General features: G+C 41.9%; 1 protein-coding gene across 1 annotated transcript in view; it reads right to left on the bottom strand.

Moving 5' to 3' along the window:
- Nucleotides 1-14,183: 14,183 nt before the first annotated feature.
- Nucleotides 14,184-20,926, bottom strand: part of TGFBR2 (transforming growth factor beta receptor 2) — a 60,136-nt gene continuing 53,393 nt past the window's right edge. The window contains exons 6-7 of the mRNA XM_021525865.3: nucleotides 20,097-20,224; nucleotides 14,184-16,618 (exon numbers count right to left, since the gene is read on the bottom strand). Coding sequence (XP_021381540.1) covers nucleotides 16,439-16,618; nucleotides 20,097-20,224 — 308 coding nt within the window. The 3' untranslated portion in view covers nucleotides 14,184-16,438. The remainder of the gene's footprint in view (nucleotides 16,619-20,096; nucleotides 20,225-20,926) is intronic.

Raw genomic sequence — 20,926 nt, forward strand, 5'->3', positions numbered from 1 at the left:
CTCTTATAAATATAGGCCGTCTTTGTCATATGTCAATCTAAAACTGCATATACAGAGAAGGTACCTCTAAGCACTTCAGATAAATAGCACTTCAGCTTTAAAATGTGAAACCTAGTTTAACCCTGCTTCAGGATGTGGTTTATCTGTGTGCTGTGCCCACATCATCTTTAATAAACATTTGGGTGAAAACATGTCATGATTTATCTTACTCCTGCTTTCAAATGCAGAAGATAAATTGTCTGTGCAAAAAGACATTTAATTTTTATTATTATTATGCTGTAGTAGCTAGTTGGGATTGGCCCATGAGCTCCCTCTCCTAGTTACTGGCAAGCTCCATCACTCAGGATGCTAAATAATGTTCTGAAAGTACTGAGGTATATGCATAAGTCAGTGTAGAAGCTGATCCATTTGTTGCCTGTAATTTCTTGTGTCTACCTTCAGTATTTTTCTCAATAGAAAAGGAAAGAAATATTTAGACAGAGAGGGTACAGATGTAGATTTACTCTTAGTTGCATGGCTGCATCTTGTGAGAACTTTGGGCATTTTGTGATGGGTCTGTGTGCAAAATCACCCACATAAATCATTGTGCCTAGAGCCAGCAGTCCCTGTCTCAGGATTTGTATTATGATTTTCAGTGATAAATGAGCACTGATCCTCAGAGTCTGGTTACATATGATTTTAGTGCTTCTAACTCCCACTGATTTAACTGGAAACCCTTGCTGGATTGGACCCTGAGTCTTATCACTGGGATCTCTCATTTCAGCAATAGTTTGGCATTCTGAACATCTCACTTTATCTACTCTATGTTCATGCTTAGAGATTCAGATTTATCTTTATTTTTGTTAGACTGAATTGAAGTGTACTTTCATTTGTATCCTTAGTAATGCATTAAGATGCTTTTCAAATATCATTGACCTGTCCTTAAAGGACAAGAAATGTTATTTAAGAAAAGCCTAATAGAACTGGTAGAGTAGCATTCCCAGAATGCCAAGAGTAGAGTATGTAAAATCCTGTTGCGTGCAAGTGGCTTCCTCATACACACAGCCCACAGCACTGATTCATGCTCAAGTAATTTTTATTTTTAAATCTCCAGGTGTCATGACAGGGCTTACAAAACTGACATTAAATGCTGAAGGCAGAGGAGAATAATTCAGAATTACTAAATGTTGAGTTTGCTCTCTTCTGTTAGGTCACACATGAATTCTGTGACAAGCCAAAAGTGAGCTAAAAGTGACATTTGAGTCCCATATTTTCAACAGCGCCAAATCTGTCCAGTCTCTCTTCTCCATTGGCTACTTTAATGGTTTTTCAGTGGCTGAGTAATGTGTGGAAAATCAATTGCTGGAAATCAGATGTTGCAGGTACAACCCACTCATTTCTGTCCTCTTTTCTGTGGTGTAACTGGTAAATGCTGGTAATTATTTGAGCTTATGAGCACTGTATCTAGTGCAGTAGCTGCTAAATATTCCTACTGTTAAATTCTGAAGTAATGCAATTGCACAGGTTAATTTTGTCTTAATTGCTCACGCTAATTGTGGGTTAGATGCAATCAAAGCCACACTGCCTGGCAAGTGCACTGTGTACACCACAAGAAACCCTCGTGGAGGGGTTGTCTTTCTTTAAATTGAATCTAGTCTCCCACAATTACATGTTTTTTCTTCAGATATACAATTAGATGTTATTACCCTAATTCTGTAACTGCGCAACAATCAACCAAAAAATTACTTTGAGAAATAAAGCAAAACAAGGAAATTTGCTCTTCAAGAGGAACAAAAAAAGAGAATGTCAAAGGTTTCAAGGCAAGCCCACAGAATGGCTGAGTGAATGATTAGTCTCTGCTATGTGAATTGCTGTGTGCCTGTGCTGTGAGAGTGGAGCAGGGAAGCTGTTCCAGTCATGGAGTCATCAAAGAACTTGTACACTGTAGCAATCTGCCCCAGCATGCCATGGCCCATCCACTATCCATAGAAGCCTTCCAGAAGTCTGGATGCTTTGTAGTACATTGATAATTTTTGTATGTATCAAGGTAAATTTTTTGTAAAGTGGTCTTAGTAAGAAAAGTGACATTGAAGGGGTAATCTTTAAAAAGCCCAACAGAGAGGACCACTTTCAGTCTTGGTAGCTCATGTACAACTAAAGAACAATAGATCACATTTCTAAAATTAATGAAAGAAAACTTGTAAAATCTTTAATTTTATCAATGATAAAAGGCAAATAATAGAAAGATGTGGACTCAATAATTCTGTCAAACGCAGATGTTTTGTTTTGATGAAGTAATTTCTTTCTTATAACTTGTACAAAGCTATTTAAAAATGGAAAGTACTTGCCATGAAATAGCACAGACCCATGGAAAGTAACAGTTTTCTTTAGGATCATGCACAACACTGTTCTTCCAAGAAACCCTCACCCAGTTTGTTGTTCTGGGAAGTGACTCCTTATATCTGTCAGGCACTGTCACTTTATCCATCCTTTCTTTTCATGCCAGTTGATATGGATTTTTATTCCTTCTCTGTTTCTGTACCCTCTCTCATGCCTGTGAAATTATATTTTCAGAGGGGTATTTTCAGTATTTGGAGCTATAGGAAAAATGTCAGAGTAGCGTAAGGACTAAGATTGAAAGTTGAAGCAAATGTTGTGCTCAGGTTATCCTGATGGGATGTTTTACCTTCCTTTTTCTAGTAATGGATTTGTCCAGATGCTCAGATGATAAGCAGCCACAGCTTCTGCTGAACTATGGTAACATCAAAATCAAGACTTCACATGGGAGACCAGTTTGGCCTTGAGAAACTGAGTAAGACAAAGAGTAGCAGAGAGGAACTTAAAACTTCTATTTTTGTGAAAACTTGTACCGTAGTTTTAGAAAAATTGTGGAACAAGTCACTAACAGCAGTGAGTGGAAAATGGGGTGTACTCTGATATGGCCTTAGCAGAGGGAGTGCTACTAGACTAGCCAGGGAGTTTTATGGGAATAAAATCTTGATTTTCTAGACTCAACTCTTCAAGTATTTTCTGTTTTATCATTTGGGACAATCTACATAAGATGGGAATCAGGACTGAAAATGTAAAGTGAATAGGACTACTAATGAAAGATGAGTAATGGGGACAGAATTATACTTTGGTATTGATTCTGAGCTAATCTAACTTTATACTGTCATCACTAAACTTTTCCAGAAAGATCACACATATGTTCATGAAGCTGTGTTCTAGGAAATTTTAGAGTTTGATATGCATGGAGAACTAGGTGATTTCTAAGTATGTGTGGCGGAGGAGACAGTAAAAAAAAAGCAAAATCTTTGGGGATTTCAACAAGCAACAAGCACTTTTTTTTTTGTTTGAGGTAGGACAAAATAAACACCTGCAAAACAGAAAATTATGAAGATAAGTATAATGATGGCATAAAAAGCAGTGTATGAGTTAAGCCTAAATGACATGTAAATAAAGTCACCCAGCCAAGAAATTCAGTGATCATCAAAGCAGACCTAGCCTCTCATCTGGAGAACAGCAGCAAGGGAATTCTAACTGGGCAGCAGTATCTGGTCCAGCTCTGTTGTACCTCAAGCTGTGAGTAGTGAACAGTGAAAATATTAATTGGTGCTACAGAGCCAAAGCATAGTTCAGCAGAGTCATGTGCTCCATCTACTGGTGTATCCTCTGGTAACCCACTTGTACCACACTCAGGATGTCTCTCCCAAAGAGCAAACCTGGACCTCTCACATGTGGCAGAGGAGGGAATGAAAGTGAAAGGTCTTGGGATTTTTTGGCAAACATCATCTGTCAGAAAAAGTTGCTCTGATTTTGGCAGTCTCCTTTGAAAATATTGGATTTTGATGGACTTTGGGGAAAAATATGCAGACCTGTGATGATTTGTTTTTATCCTGCCTAAATAGTGATCAGAATGTGTTTCCATGCTGTGTAACCATTAGGACACTGGTGTATTTGAGGCATCCGAGATGAGCAATGGGGAACTCATGGCAACATGAAAAATTCACTTTCCTGATTCTGAGCCATCCAGCCGAGCAGTAATTCCTTACCCAACCTCTTTTAGTTGTATGGCTTCAGAATGCTCAGTTTCCAGGCTTGATTTTATCTTAGAATAAGCTGAGTTGGAAGGGTCATCAGGATCATCAAATCCAACTCCTGGGACATTCACAGGACACCCCAAGAATTACATCATGTGCCTGAGAGCTTTGTCCAAACACTTGAACTCTGTTAGGCTTGGTGCTGTAACCACTTCCCTGGGGAGCCTGTTCCAGTGCCCAACCACCCTCTGGGTGAAAAACTTTTTCTTGATATCCAACCTAAACCTCTCCTAACCTAGCCTCATGCCATTTCCTTGAGTTCCATCTCTAGTCATCACCAGGCTTCTCCTCCAAACCCTTTACCACCCTTGTGGCTCTCCTTTGGATACTCCCTAATAGCTTAATGTCTTCTGTACATTTTGGTGCCCAAAACTGCACCCACAACTCCAGATGAGTCTTCACCAGTACAGAGTAGTGCAGGACCTTTATTCTGAAGCAATCAAAATGTCAGGGTTTTTTTTATATTTTCCTTTCTGTGAGAAATATCAATGCTCTATAGGGAGTTGCAAAAGAGGATGTCCTGCCCCCATGCTCCAGAACATTTTGCAATTTCCCACAGAACAAAATTTCTAGCTTCTTGGCCACTCTGAACTGAGACATCTAGAGGCATTGATTGAACACAGCCCTGGAACTTCTGTGGCAGGAAAAGATCTCAAGATCTCATTGAGAAAATATGATCTCCATCCTGAAACAAGAAAAATTATATCAGAGAACTAGTTTCCAACCTTTTCTAGTCTATAATTCATGACCAAAAATTCTAGAAAATCTGCAGTCTTCCCATGAGGTTTTTTGTAATCATTGTTTCAGATTTTTTCCTTCTGTCCTTGATCAGCACCATGATTAGGCCTGGCAAGTATTTTCCCCCTTTATGTTTTCTGGATCTTCAAAGATTATCTTATTCTCCCTTAATTGTCTTCTTGTCTAGTCCTGCATTGCAGTCATTGCTCTCATATTTCCTCAGAGGCCATGTTTTAAAATATTTTGATTATTCTGTTCAAAATAAGACAGAGGAGTCCTCTGGAACTTTACCAGGTTTCAAAAGAGTGGCAGGATCGCTCTGTACATCTCTCAGCAACCACTTCTGTTTATCCACCACAGTGTGATGTTCACCTTCTTTTTTAACAGCAAGACATGATTGATTCTTGCCAGGTTTGTGATCCTTCCTGGGCATTAGAACTTCTTTGGCCAGCTGCTCTAAGTGGCTTTTCCCCATTAGATATCTGTACATTTAATTAGTCCTTAGTAAGGGTTTCCAATAAAGAGAATAATGTTTTTTCAAAATATTTATTTAATCTGCCAAGAACAATTTGAATTGTCAGTCTGTCTGTCCTGCAGCACAATTGCAGCCTGTCCCAGCATAATACACTTTGCAGATTTAATAAGCTGATATTTTTGTCCATCACCTAGACTATTACTTAAAACAACAGATAGGAACTAGAGTCGCTGTGGAGCCATATTCAAAGGCTGCCTAAATCCATGATGTCTCCTTCTCATTGATTTCCAGTTGTCTATAAATAGTTTGATTCTTCCACCCCTTGTAATTATCTGAGATACAAGGGAGTGAATGGCTTCCCCAGCTCCTCTTGCACCCTTTCAAATGATAAGTGCCAGCTCTGCCCCTTGGACAACATGGGAACAAGATGTGCAGCTGCAGAAATCCTCTTGGGGACATGTTGCAGCTTGGAGAATTTGGTTCTGACGTGGTTGAACCTCAGGTTGGATGTTGGTGGAGCTGAGGCTGGCAGGTGCAGGAAGGCCTATGGAGGTCATGTGCCTGGCTGCTGACTCCATGGGGAAGCAAGAACATGGGAAAGGGATGATGAGGGAACACTGGAATCTTGACTTGGTAAAGAGTCAAAATGTGGTTGGGACGTGCATCTGGATTTGAGGCCAGACATGTACTCTCATTTTATGCAGGAAAGTCAGAGTCAGAGAGAATTGAGTCTAGGTGACTGTATTTCACCCAGATCAGTCAGGCTGAGACAATAAAATACACTTTCCAGATACTCTTCTCTTTTTCAGTTTTTCGTGGTGGGTTTTCTATGTATTTTTAAATTTTTTTTAAAACTATTTTCTTCATAAAGCATACCCTCAGCACACCCTTTAGTTCGCCAGGTTTCTTTAGAACTGGAGGACAAAGATGTTGCTCTGGACCCAGAGTGTCGAACCTGATGTGACAATCAGGTAGGAGATATGGCATTAAAAAAAAAAAAAAATCCCCTTCCAAATTAAGTGCTCTGTCCCCATAATTACTGTCTTAATGAAAGCACAACATGCAGCTCACAATACCTATGATTTCATTTTAATTACTACTGGAAGACAATTAAAGCAGTAATTTAAAAATATAATTCTGCACACCACGGATGGGACCCATGCTGGAGCAGTGTGTGAAGAGCTGCAGGCCATGGGAAGGTCTCCTCTCCCTGAGCAGTGGCAGGAATAACCTGTGGTGAACTGACTGCAACCCTCATTCCCTGTCTCCCTGCACCACTGTGGGGGATGAGGTAAAGCCTGTGATCGAGGGAGGAGTAGGCAAAAGGTGTCTTAAGATTTGGTTTACTTCTCATTGTGCTGCTCTGATTTTTATTAGTAATAAATTAAGTTAATTTCCCCAACTCAAGTCTCTTTCACCTGTGATGATAGTTGATGAATGGTCTCTCCTAGTCTTTATCTCAACTCATGAACTGTATTTTTTCTCCCCTGTCCAGCTGATAAGGGGAGTGATAGAGCAGCTCTGGTTGGTACCTGGCATCCAGCCAGCATCAAGCCAGTTTAATAGGAAAGTGAAACACACACACACAAACAAAGCAAAACAAGGAATTAATTCACTGCTTCTCATGGGCAGGCAGCTGTTCAGCCATCCCCAGGAGAGCAGGACCCCAGCACATCTAATAGTGGCTTAAAAAGACAAACACCATCACTCCAAATGTCCCCTGCTTCCTCCTTCCTCCCTTACTTTATAAACTAACCATAATGTCCTAAGGTCTGGAATATCTCTTTGGTCAGTCTGGGTCACCTGTCCCAGCTGTGTCTCCTCTCAACCTCTCGTATACTCCCAAATTCCTTGCCAGTGTGGCACTTTGGAAAGCAGAAAAGGCCTTGGCTCTGTGTAAGCCCTGCTCAGCCACCACACATCTCCGTATTACCAACCTGTGCTCAGCGCAAATGCAGAACACAGCTCCGTGCAAGCCACTGTAAAGAAAATTACTTCAGCCAAACCTAGCACCTATTCTCAAGTCAATAATTTTTTGATTGGCAAGATATGTGGCTCAAGCAAGAAGTGTGTTGCTATGATGGTAAAGAGAAGGCATTCACTTCATAGCATTCATACATTCCTATTGCTAATGTGTTGGCTGTGCATACAGAAAAGGAGATGAAAAAGATGAACATCAGCATTTGACCTTTCTGACCCTGTATCCAAAGCTTATTTCATGCATTTGTCCATGAAAAAAATTTCCATCTCTTTTAGAAGCTAAGATGATTGATTTTGAACATCAGGCCAAGCAGTGCAAAAATAGAGAGCTCCAGTCTAGCCATTCTACATGGCAATCAGGCCTCAGCAAGCATTGTCAAAATGCACATTGCTAAATTGAAGGCAAATTTTTTTTGTAAATATCCATTGTATTTCTAGCTTGTATTTCTGAGCTAAATACTTTGTACTGTTAGCACTAATGTGAAGGACCCTAAAGGATAGAAAAACCAGTCTTTAAGCTATTTTGTGAGCACTCTCCCTGTGTTGGTGGGCAAAGCATGGTGTCAGTGCTGAAAACCTGCCTGCAATCCATAGGCATGAGAAGTCAAATTGCTGAAGTCAAATCTACTGACTTGAGCATGTTGGTGAGGTGAAGGGATGGTCCCAAAGCGAGCCCATGAGAGAACATGGAGCAGGCTTCTCCTCTGCTGGCTTCAGCTGTGGGACCATTTGCTGCCATGCTCAGGCTGCCCCCAGCTCCCTGCACAGCTCTGCTCCAACCCAGCCACAGGAGCCACATTTGGGCCAAGCTGTTGATGTGGTGAGGATGGTGACACTGATGCATTGCCTGCTTGCTCCCAGGATATTTTGAGACTCTTTCACATTGAAAAGCAAACCTTATTCTGCCAAATGTTTTCATCTAGGCCTAATAAAAGCAAATTAAACTCTTCCCCAGATCAGGAATTAATTTTGTCTGGTTGTGTGTCATGGCTAGAGTAAACAGTTTATACTTGGGCAAAGGCTGTGTTTAAGTATGGCTGGATCCTGTTTGGTTTACTGTGATTAACCTAAACAGTTGAGAAATGTTGAAACAAGTTAATTTAAATTCTTTCTTCAATTTCCTACAGCTTTCATAAGGTGAGGTTCTTAAAGCAACTATTCCAGAAATTATTTCAAGGCAAGAAAATTGATGTTAACATTCGTAAATTAAAAGGAAATTATGGCAGTTCCTGCCCCCCACCTTACCCCCCCCCTCTATTTAATAAGACTTATGTGCCCTTTCTACATGTACACAAGCTAAACAACCTGCTGCTTAATGGGAGATGTCCTTATGCTCAAAAAGCAGGAGCATTCCACTATGGCATTCTAAGCATCACAAAAAATACTTGGAATCATAGAATCACAGAATAAGCTGAGTTTGAAGGGACCCATCAGGATAATCAAGTCCAACTCCTGGCTCTGCACAGAGCCACCCCAAGAGTCACACCATGTGTCTGAGAGCATTGTCCAAACACTTGAACTCTGTCAGGCGTGACGCTGTGACCACTTCCTGGGGAGCCTGTTCCAGTGCCCAGCTACCCTCTGGGAGAAGAACTTTTTCCTCCTATCCAACCCCCTGCAAGCTGCTTTTGCAGACTCTTCCCCAGTTTTGGGGCTGAAGTGTCAGTGATGGCAGGCCACAGAAAGACTGCTCCTGCTGCTCACAGGGGGATTAGATGAACAAAAGGGGTGGTAGCCAAAGTACACGAGTGAGTCTGCATAGAATTGTACAGGACTTGCCAACTGGAAAATGAAGAGTCTTGGTGTGAGATTTACGTCCTGTCTAAATGTTTTTAGCTAATTAAAGGTATAACCTATTTTCTTCTGCCTCCAGAAGCAGCAGATGGCTTATGGAAAGCAAGATTTTTCTTGAAGAGAATCAGTAGCTTGATTTTAATTTGATGAAAGGAGGAAACATCATCTTTCCAGAAATGTCTGGATTCAAGTATCAGCAGTTATTATTTTTAACTTCCTTAGTGCCTGTCTTATTGACGGTCTGCTCCTGAATATGCTTTCTGCTAACCCATGTGCTGCAAATTGTAATTCTCCTTGGTGGCAGCAGTTCTGAGCAGATGGGCTTTGTGTTTTCTTTCACTGGATCTTTTCCCCGACAGCCTTTATTTCAATTTTGTTGGATCAAAGATGAAAAACTGGTTTTTGTCATTCTAGGCATACAAAAAGCTTTGGTCTTTCAAAAAAATAGTATTTTACTTTAAATGATTTTCAAAAAGTCATGTGAGAGTGCACTGAGAGACCCCAGAACAGGCCTTATGTTTCCATCTCAATCTCTGAAGGAACGACCCTCAGCACTTCTGGTTTTGGGGAAGCATTTTTTATACGTTGCCAAACAATGTATTCCCAATTGAATATGGGTATCTTTAAAATCCTTTTTTACTGAGTAGTCATAGCATAGACAGCCTTGATCAGTGAGTGCAGAGATCCTCTCAGCACACACATACAAGTATAAGGAAGTCAGATAAAGCCGAGCCTTAAGAGCTGAACATTTGAAGCCACAGAGAGACAGATGTTTATCTGAGGAGAAGTTTATACTGGCTTCTGTTTGAGAACTAGAAAGACAGTTTTCACCTTCAAGCAAAATCAGGAATTAGATGTAATCAATAGATTCTGTAAAAAAATTCTAACCTTAAATGGTTTCCTGAAAGGTTGAATCATGAAGACCCTGGCATATTTCTAACAGTGAGGAATCTATTTCTGGAGCTCTTTGTGCAGCACAGGCTTTATTGAGGTGGGGTGGGGGGAAGCTCCATTTCTGTAGCTCAGCATACAGCTCTGATAACAGGTCCTGCATCTCAAGCTGGTTCAGTTCATCCAAAATAAAGCACTTGCCTATGCCCCACTCACTGCCAGCTGGTGGCTGAAGCACTCTGTAAAAACTGGGACATTTCAGAGAACCTTATGTTACACTGACAGGTGGCTGAACTGTAAAAATACAAAAACCCCTCTCCAGCCGGGCTGGAAATGTTATAGGACTGTTTTCATTCCTGGCTCAGCACCTGGGATTCATGGGGAGGGGGTTGAGAGTCAAGAATGAGGCTGGGATGCCTAATGCAAGTTGCTCATGTGTATTACAAACTGATGAAAGCTTCATCTCAGCAGACTGGGATACCAGGAGCAGATTATGTGGTTGTCTGATCCTTCAGAAAGAGAAGAAGACAATTGTGGTCCAGGGAGCCTCATGAAACCACTCATGGGAGCAGAAAGACAGCAAACCTGGCTAGAAACCTCATCACTATGTCTGTGCAAGCCCGTTAGATACACATCTGATGTGTGGTTCTCTTGGGCTTTGCTTCCTCTGTATGGCTCCTGCCCTAAGGGAGCCAGGGGCAGTGTGTTAAACAGGGGGATGCAGTGGGGTTGCTTGCTCAGGGGCTGTTTCTGGAGGACTGCCCTGGGCAGGGCAGTCTCTGCTGCGGTAAAGATGAGGCTGAGGCATAGAGGGGTGCAAGGAGGAAGGGCACAGCTCCAGATTGATCAGAAACAATGGTGAGGTGTCCTTTGGGAGGTCGTGCAATGTCTGCTGCAGGTTTTTTTTCTGAGATACAAGCAGGGAGGGGAGTTTTCGTGAGAGAAAGACCAGCACCCTGATCTAAAAGTGGAAGCAGAGGGAGGTCACTGTGCAGCCCTTGCTGGACATCTGAAGGTGCTGGAGGAGTGGTTGGGAGGGGCTGCTGGCAGCCTGGGTTTGAAGCCATGGATGAGGCAACAAAGAGTAAGGTGAATTGCTTTTTATTTCTTCTTCTACAGACAATCTTTGCTGCAGCAGAGGAGAAAGAGAAGAAGCATTTTCAGTTGTGAGTGCTCTCCCCTGTGACACAGGACAGGGTCAGAAGAAATGCCAGGGATCTTTGCTCTCCCTGGTTTCACATGGCAACGTCTTTGCAAGAGAGACATTCAGCAGTGAGGGTTTAATCATGCCAAACTTGATCAGGTGACTATCTAATGTTTTTAAGAGTTTAGCTACCTAAATGAAACTGTCTGAAGAGATTGTTTTACCAGCATTACAGCTGAGCAAATAATTCACAACAGATAATTTATGAGCTGCCTTTTGCCTTTGCCTCTTCATGAAGTGATTAGATTGTGCTCAAAGCATTGATTAGTCAAGAATTTAAAATCTATTTTCTGGGCTTGGTTCTCTCAAGAGCCTCACAATTTGGCTTTATTTTAACAAACCGCCTGTCTTGAGCTTTCTGCCCATGAGCAATGCCATTCAGCATGCAGAGGTCAAAAACAAGTGAGAGCAGCAGGTCAAGGCATGGAGAGGAAACGGGGTCCAGATGACCAGGCTGGGGCAGGGCTCAGGCCAACTGAGTCTTGTGGGCTGTGCTGGGAAATGTTACCCAGCAGGACACAGGTGTCTGAAAGAAAAAGAATAACCAAGCACCAAAATCCTGCAATGAGGTGCATCATTTATGTTGACCCAGGCTGAGACTCAAATGTTTGCCATCGCCCCCACAGCAAGAGCCTTCTCAACACGCACATGGTGTGCACCGACTTGCAGGAGTGTTTGCCAAGTAATAAGCAGCACAAAGGCAGCCAAACTGCATTCAGGAACAGGCAGACAGTCTGGAACTGAAATCACTCCATCTTTGTGGCCAGAGGGAAAAATTGCCATGGGCAGCATTTTATTAAAAGCATACTGCCAGGAAAAAAAAAAAAAAAAAAAAAAAAGGCAAGCAGGAGAGAGAGAGAAAGAACTAAAGACTGGGAAATAAATTAACCAATGTTCTTCTGGAAGCAAAGGAAGCCCTTGGGCCCCAGTACAGCTGGCTTGACAAGAGGACAATATTGCAGGTGCTCTACATGTGGCCCAGTTTGTTTCCAGGTGCATTCAGAATAACAATGTCTTAATGCTATTCTATTTCTTTTTTTTTTTTTTTTTTTTCTCCTCAGGAGCTGGGTCATGATTTTTTCCTTTTTTTATCATTCATGCCTATTCCAGTAGCAATTTGGAATATCCTAGAGCACGGTGAAATTCCCACTGTGCTGGAAATTATGTGAACTGGTGACACAGAGTCAGGCTGCTCTGGGAAACTTCCTTATCCAGTACAGACCACTGCAAAGATCAGCAGTAAAGCCAAGGACTGCTTTCTGCACAGCAGAGCTGGAGCCTCCTTGCTGGGCACCCTGGTGATAAAATGCTGACTGACATGCTAATTAAGAGCTGCTCACAGTAGGATGTACAATACAATACTTAGGATAAGAAAGGTGGGCAAAAGTCTTAACTGAAAAAAAAAATTAGAAGTATATAGAGTACTTTATTTCAAGATATCATGTACTTCAAGACTAAAAGATCTGCGGAATTTGCCTGCTACATTTTTAAAACACATTTGCAGCACTTGCTTGCTGTGTTATGCCAAAAGGACTCAGACTTTGAGCCAGCATAAACAGGATGTTGGGGCCTGAAGATCTTTGCCAATACGTGGCCAGTGGTGGGGACTGCTGAGCGGTGGCCACACTGCCTCCAGTGCACTGGCACACGCAAGGGCCAGCCACAGGGATGCTTGGCTTGCCAAGACTCAGCAGGGCACTGCTGGAAACCACAGGGCTGTGGGCAGTGAGTCTTTGCTTGCTTGTTGGGAAGCTGAGAGCTGTTCTTGTACTTGGCAGAGGGCAGCTGCCTTGAAGGAGGAGCTGCTGACCTGTGCCTGTCTGCTTGAGGGGCACCTAGGCAAGGCCTCCTTCACAAAGCCCTCATTTTTCCAATTTTAGACTAGATGTGGCCACTGCCTTTTGCACTGCCCGTGTGTGCTGCTCTGTTTAGAGCACTGCGTGCCCAGAGAGAATGAAATCACTGATATGCTGTGAAATCGCTGACGTGCTCAAAATTCCACAAGGCCTTGAGCAACCTGATTTAAAGTGCCTGTTTTGGACGTGACTCTGGACCAGATGACAAAAAAGCACAGAACAGACTTGGATGCCCCTGTTATTCTGCCCTCAGTTATTCTGTGATTTTGCTTGACCCATGAATGAAGACATGTAGGTGCCCCTTTGAGGTATCCACACTTGAAGGTTCAAAAGGAGTTATTCAGTGCAGGCAAGTATGAAGGCCAATGGAGGTTTTGGCACAAACATACAATCTGTGAAAAAAATGATGAGGTCTGGAGCATCTCAGATGCCAGTATCAGGCACTGGTGGATGGCACCCTGTGCAAAGGCTTAGATTCAATGCAAGTAACATTCAAGACAATTTGAAGAGGGCAGTGGGAGGTATCTTGCTCTTTTTTTTTTTTTTTTTTTCATCTGTGTTCTGCATGCCTTACATGGGAGGGGTATCACCTTAAAAAGGTGAAAGCTCTTTGTGGAGAGCAGTAGCTGTAAGGCACAAGCACATTAATCATGCACTTCTCAATGACACAGATTTAGTGGGCTGTCTTCTGGCTCACTTAATATCAGCACCAAAATGACTGAGGTCTAACTACAGCCTTATCATAGAACCATAGAATCCATCAGGCTGGAAAGACCTTTAAGATCATGGAGGAATCCAACTGCTAACCCAAAACTGCCAAGTCCATGACTAAACCTTGTCTGTAAGAGTCACATACACACTGAGACCTGAGCAATCCAGAAGTAGCAAATCACCAGCTGTAAACCCTTTCTCCCTCCCTTCCTTTGAGACTAGTGAAGGTATAACAGTGCAGGGGCTAAGGGGCCAGCAAGCTTGGCCATCTGCTAGTGCTGTTCTGCTGAAGGGCAGGGTGGACACTAGGGGAAGCAGTCATTAACAAAGCAGGACACATGCATACTGGACAGACTGAGAGTGACATTCAGGCCCTTGGTTGGAAGAAATGGACTTGAATAATTTTAGGATAGGGTTCATTTTAGGAACCCTATCTTGGATCATCCAGAGATTAATTTGAGTTGGTGTTATTTTATTTGCTCCAATAAACATTTGAATTATACAAAACAGAACAAGATAAAAAACCCCTCAAAACAGTTTACAAAGCAAGTTAAGTGTTTGAAACTTTTGATATACAAGAGTATATATTGCTCACATTCCTATTTCATACATGATGTACAGATGAAGTATTCCTTAAAAGAATAAAAATTTTCCTTTACATGTAGTGTTAAAAAACCCCATAAAAACGCCAGTACTGTCAGGAACTACTGGCTGTCATTCCTTAACCTTTTGTGTGGATGGCGGAAGAGAAATGGGCCGAGATCTTCTACCTGCCTGGATTCACTCCCCACACACATCTCCCACCTCTGCCTATGGCCTTGTGAATTTACAACATTCCATCCCTACAAAAATGCCATAGCATCCTCTAAGTTCCACTGTAGATGTGGAGGTTTTGTCCCACTGTGTTTTAACATTTCTGAGCAGTCTGGTTAAAATGCAACAAAAAGAAAAAAAAGAAAAAAGAAAAAAAAATAAAAAAAAGAAAAATAAAAAAAGGCAGTTACAAAACCATTTCAAATAACATATCTGCCATCATAAATCTGAGCTGCTATTTGAATAAGTATGATTCTTATTGACTTGCATGGCAACATTTTTGAGAGGAATATTGATGTTTATCTGTCAAATTTGTTTAATAAACCACACCAGATACATCTGTCCATGATTGGTTTGTGCTGGCTGAATTTCTAACTTTCAAGGCCTGCTGACATGCCATGAGGAAAAGTGGACAAATCACTGTAAAACACCTAAAGACAAAATTTTTAGCACTTCTTAAACACATTGCTGCCATGTATATAGGCCCAATGTGATGTCAACTGTCTCAAGCATTTTGGGGAACTGAAAGAATGTAAGCAAAGTCTGAAAGGTCCTCTTGAAAAAGTCTTTTTTTGTTTTGTTTTTTTTTTTTTGGGTTTTTTTTTGTTTTTTTTTTTTTAATTCTGTGGGTTGCTGACTTGCTGAGGCAGTGTTGCTGAGGGCAGGATATGCCATTAACCTATTGCTATAGAGCTTTCCCTCACCTCCAAGGTATTTTTGCAAAAATAAAGGCAATAGCTGTTGCCTCTTACTTTAGAAAGCATAGAACAGTCACACTGTGGTTTGCCTAGCAATTAGACACACTGTACAGGGGAAAAAATTCCTTGTTCTTATAGCAACACAGTCGAGGTAAAAGACAGGGGAAAAAAATAGTACTGCCCACACTCAGAATGCACAGCAAATATAAAACATCTGCTTGTATTGTTGTTGGCCCTGTCCTGATCTGTGTGGTTTGGTGGTGGGGATGGGAGGAGGGGAAAACTCATTCTGCTGATATTTTGCAACCTGTTTGCAAGCTGCATGAATTCAAAGCAATAAACGTACAACACTAATGAACTCGATAACAAAGGGCACATGTGGGAAGGACCAAACCTCCTCACATGCCTGTTCTGGAACACTTTGAAGATTCTGGGGTTAAGATGAGAGGGAAAAGGCATTTCTGAACCTTCCACAATGTGCTGCAGACAAGACTATGCAAGTGCAACAGCAAAGTCAACTTGGCCTGTCTGCTGTGAGACTGCTCCTGCAACTGCGAACAGCAGGACGACAGCCAGGTGGTCACAGCACATGCTTTGAAAATCATCTTCTTATTGTATATTATTCCTATTTTTTGGCAGAATGCTTAGTGCACAATTGCTGGTGTGGTGCTATACCAGTCTCCCCAGGCTCCTTCCCTAAGTGGTGGGATTTCTAATGCACTGGTAATTTCCTGGAAGCACTTTTTTTTAATAACTTTTCTTTTCCCAGGACATGGCTGTTTATAGATATATAGATAGATATATATATATACACATACACACACATTTTATATATATATATATGTATATATATATATATATATATATATATAAAAATAGCAATTTCATAGTTATATACAGGCATTAATAAAGTGCATAATGTTATTGGCTATTTTCAAATCCTTTTCCTGAGGAAGTGCTACCATATATAGCTCCTCCTACGACATGATGCTGGCCGCCAGTGCTAGGGTATGACTGCTACTCCCCCAGCTTTTAATTCCCAGAATACATCTCCCTGTCCAGAGCTGGAGCCTAAAGGGAGTAGTGACAGCCTCAGTCCTCCAGGAAGCAAGTCAAGGCACTGATCAAGACTTCTTCCTTTGCCAAGGTGAACACGTCTAGGAGCGCCTTCCCTCCGTTCCGGAGCTCTTGGGCACGCGCTACTTCGCAGTGGTCACGGAGCCGTCTTCGGGAATCTTCTCCTCCGAGCAGCTCCTCCCTGAGAGCCGGTCGTGGTGCTTGAGCTCGCTGAAGCGCTCGGCCACGCACTGCGCCGTCAGTCGGGCCTCGGGGTCGTGGTCCCAGCACTCAATGAGGGTTTCACACACCATCTGGATGCCCTGCAGGGAGCACAGAGAGCAGCCGTCAGGGGGCCAGCCGCCAGCAAAGCCTCTCTCAGAGAGCTGCTTCAGTGCCCTCAGAATTTTGGGGGTTATTTCATGTGTGTCCTGGGGGTTCTTTATGGGATCTGCTGCTTCTGTCATGGGGGCATTGTTTTCTTTTTGTTTTAAGGAAACCCTACTACAATATTTTCAGCACTTTAGTTGGTCCTGTCATTTCTGGGCATGTGGTCTGATATGTTATAACAAGAGTAGCGATGCTTCAGACTAGTGCTATAGAATCAAGCAGGGTTTTTTGTTTAATAGATATGATCAAAATTCTTGGATAATATGACCTCCTGCTCAACCCATGCCTTTGCATGCCTGAATTCTGCTTGGGTTTTTCAAACAAAATTCTGATTGCCAGCAATATTGGGCTGTACATCAGCTCTTTATGAATTCCTTATAGACTACCTAAATCTATGTGCAAATATGGGCCACAGTCCCACAAACATTTAAGCACATCACTGACAGTTGTAGCTTGTTTAACCTTCATTTCAGTTCTGATGCAAATGTTGCATCAGTTGAATCTCTGTAATGAATTTTATAAACATGAAGTATTTGCCAGGAAACTGTGTTTTGCTTTATGACACTAAAAGCCCATTAAGTAGGATTTATCTTAAACTTTTTTTAAAAATAACGTTTCACAACACTGCATTAATTGTATAATTTACCTAATTGGTGATGTTGACTGATGTCAATGTTAATAGCAGAATGTTACTGTCTGTATACAAATAACATTAGTTTTCTGCTGGCATTGAAATTACAAGCAGTAAATTAAATTAAATATTAAACATTAACTTGAAATCAATAGTGCAACAAATCTCATTAAGGGGGGTGTGGGGGTAATTGTAATATGTAAATCCATTCCAGAATTTTATCATGATGAATAATGAGTTAATTACAAAAACACAACTGCAGAGGAAGGAAATGAATATGGAAGAGCCATTACAGTACGAGCAACTTCTATGGAGTTCAAAGCAGATCCTCAGCTGCTGCAAACTGTCACAGCCCTGCAGAAACTCATGCATCTTAGACAGCACAATGTGAAACACTGAAGGGAGGGATTAAGGCAAAGGGAATTAAATCCACCTTCATTAAATGTCCTCTAAGCGTGCAATCAGGCATCCATCTCCTTCTTTAAACTCAGCTGAGCCCCGCTGGGGCCAGCTGTGCCCATTCTGGTGACACACAAGCACAAGTGTATAGCCCTCCCAGTTGGTGGGGTGCTCTGTGCTGGGGGAAGATTGAGGGGTGGGTTTTACATAGGGAAGAAATCTCTGAAGTCAAATGCAGAACATCTAGGTCCAAATCCATGATCATTTTACATGCTTTATAAACCCAGAGGTGATGAAATCCACAGTATATCCTACAGTTCTACCCCAGTGCCTCAAGCTGCAACTCTCCACACAGCCTTGCTGTGAAGGGCTTTTAGTGCTGGTAGTATCAGATATCCAGGTGTCCCTCAAAATACAACTTTCTTCCCTCGTGAAAAGCCCCTCCTCAATAACCCTACTCTTCACAGCTGAGTATGTAAGGAGCAAGTCTCTGAAATCCATGAAGGGGCTGCACTCTGCCACAGTCATCAGGTAGCAGGTGTTCTTGCTTGAAAAGATGATTGATTTTAGTCACTCACTTGGTCTTTTTTAAGTAGCTGTCTGACTGATTTTTACCTTCCCAAGTGGAATTAAAAAGGGAGTGCTACATTTCTGCTGATGGAAACAGTAGATGATCGTCTTGGTTGCCTAGGCTTTTATAAATGTTTGTGATGCTTTCCTTTTGTCACTAAAGACCACTCAGCATATTTCATTGAGAATTGGAATGACCAAGTCTCACTTCTCTGATATGATTCACATTTTATCTCTACTGATAAAACTACTGAGAGCAAAGGTGAAGAAATGCATGTGTTTGGCTTGTTTCCATTCAGTTTCATCTACTGAAAAATCTACTATTGCCTAGGAAGTGCTTGTGAATGGAGGAATCTGACAAAGTGTTTTGTGATATGCAAGGGAAACGGTCTGCTAATGCACAACCTGAATAAAACCAGACTGGTTTGCTGAAGACTAATTTCATATTTCCTTAAATCTGTCAACAGCTGGGATACAACTATGACTGGTTTCCATGGTAAAGTACTGAGATTTGCTTTCTCTGCTGAAGATCCTCTGTAGTAGGATGGTCTCCCTGGAAATGGGGTAAAACAAATTGAACAGTGCCCTGTTTGCAAAGCTACCAGTGATAAATGGAGAAGGGGGTAATGCTGCTTTTGGTGTTGAATAATGCTGAAACCGGCCTGACTCAAATCTAAACGTCTTGATAGTGAGATGAAGATGTAGTAGACCTGGTAAACTGCCCAACAAAGGAACAAAAAAGTGATGCTATTAATAACTTATCTAAAGCTGCTGAACTGACTGAGTTGGCCTGGAAACATCTGACTGACAGTCAATCATTTTATACTGTGGAAGTATAAAGTCCCACTTTTTAACAACAGTGTCTTCTAACATAACCCTTCTTGGAGTGAGCGTAGAGATTCCTCCCCTTGAGGAGTCCAATGCCTCAAGGTTACTCCCATGCCCTCAAGGTTACTCCTTGAGGCTGAGTGGAAGAGATTTGCATAAGGTTGTTGACATGGGTGGCTGACATCAATCTTAAGTTAATAATTGGTTTTGCTACCTTTAGTACAGTTGCTTTAATATGATTGCTTCAATTGCTTTAATATGGTTGCTTCATAGTGCACACTATATGAGAAGTTACAGATCCTATACTGTGTAGTACATAACTCTGATTAAGACCTTTTTGTCTAGTCATTATCATAATAAATAACTTATATTTTTATATCTGGTTTGGCATGCTTAATCATGTGGGAAAAAGTTGTATAATGGTTCAATTGCATCTATATAATCCTTAAAACATAAACTGGTGACAAAATCTGGGGCTAAGACTGAATCCAGTCACACCTAGACAGCTCTCTAAGAAGGAGTTTAGAAAGCAAGGGGATCCTTTTTGTACCTCATGACTCAACACGAGGTTCTTTAATAAATTTTGTCTGAAGCTCCCATTCTGCCTGCAACAGAGGCCCATGTGTGAAGTTGTTTTCTTTGCTCTTTCAGAGCCTACACACAGCATGCCCTAACTATTCTGTGGCTCTCTGGATGATTTTTGGATCTCAGGCTTCCAATGTTTCTAGTTTGATTGCTTTTAGATGACACTGGTGTGCAGCAGGAATACCAGGGCATTGAGGCAGGCACAGTGCAGAGAACTATGGTGTCTGAGCCATGTCAGCACCAGTGCCACCCTGTGATGGGGTTTCTTCATGTGTGACTGACCTCTCCATGCAAAGAGAGGTGCAGCCTGTTGGGCAGGGCACTGAGGTAAGGCTCAGGCTTCAGGCAGTAGCTAAATGTACAGTGCAGCTCCCACTACCTACGTGTAGTGCTCTTACCTGATGGTTAAGCCAGGAGCTGGGGATCTCAGGTCGCCCTCTGTCTCTCAGGACATTGTCCTTCATGCTTTCCACACAAGGGTGTTCTCGCACTTTGGAGCCAAATGGGGGCTCGTACTCTTTCACTTCTGGGAAAGAAGAAAACACAGGGTATTTAGCTGGGCTGTGCTAGTGCCAAGAGTAAAGGGAGCTGGCTGTTCTCTGAGGAATAGGAGCTACTGATTAGCTGCTCGCTGCCACTGTTCTGCTTGACCAGCTCCAAACAAAGCAAAGCCAGTTGGCATTTTCAATGTTTCAAATGTGTTTCTCACGCACACTCACTCCCTCCCCTTTTGTTTCAGAGCCAACAAAACAATTCTCATTTAAACCCTTTAGTACATAATAATATTAGCAACAGTCCAAGAAGCAGAGTAATCTATAATGGTTTGTGAGCCTTTCAATCTCTGCTGAGCTAAAACGCACAGGAGGTTTAAGGTGAGTTTTGCATGAGCCAAGCTTTTGAACAGATGGTCACCCTTAGCTCTCCTGGAGTCCACACACACTTATCAAGTGAAATATAAACTGAAATCTATCTAGGTCATGGTAGATGTGAAGGTGTGGATTGCTATGATGAAACAGTTGCTTGGAAAGGGCAAAGATATAGTTAAGGAGAAATAGTACACATTTGCCCTTGTTTACTCCTAAGCTGCATTCTTTTGTAGAAAGTAGTAGTCTGCTCTTATTTTAGATTTTCTAAAAATGGATCTGTTTTGGCCAGTGATACAGGGGCACAGCTTTCTGAAGGGACTGCTGCCACTCTAGGTTTTGTTTGCATGTTGCATATTTTCTTT

Source organism: Lonchura striata, chromosome 1 (genome assembly GCF_046129695.1).
Source record: "Lonchura striata isolate bLonStr1 chromosome 1, bLonStr1.mat, whole genome shotgun sequence".
Classification (NCBI taxonomy): domain Eukaryota; kingdom Metazoa; phylum Chordata; class Aves; order Passeriformes; family Estrildidae; genus Lonchura; species Lonchura striata.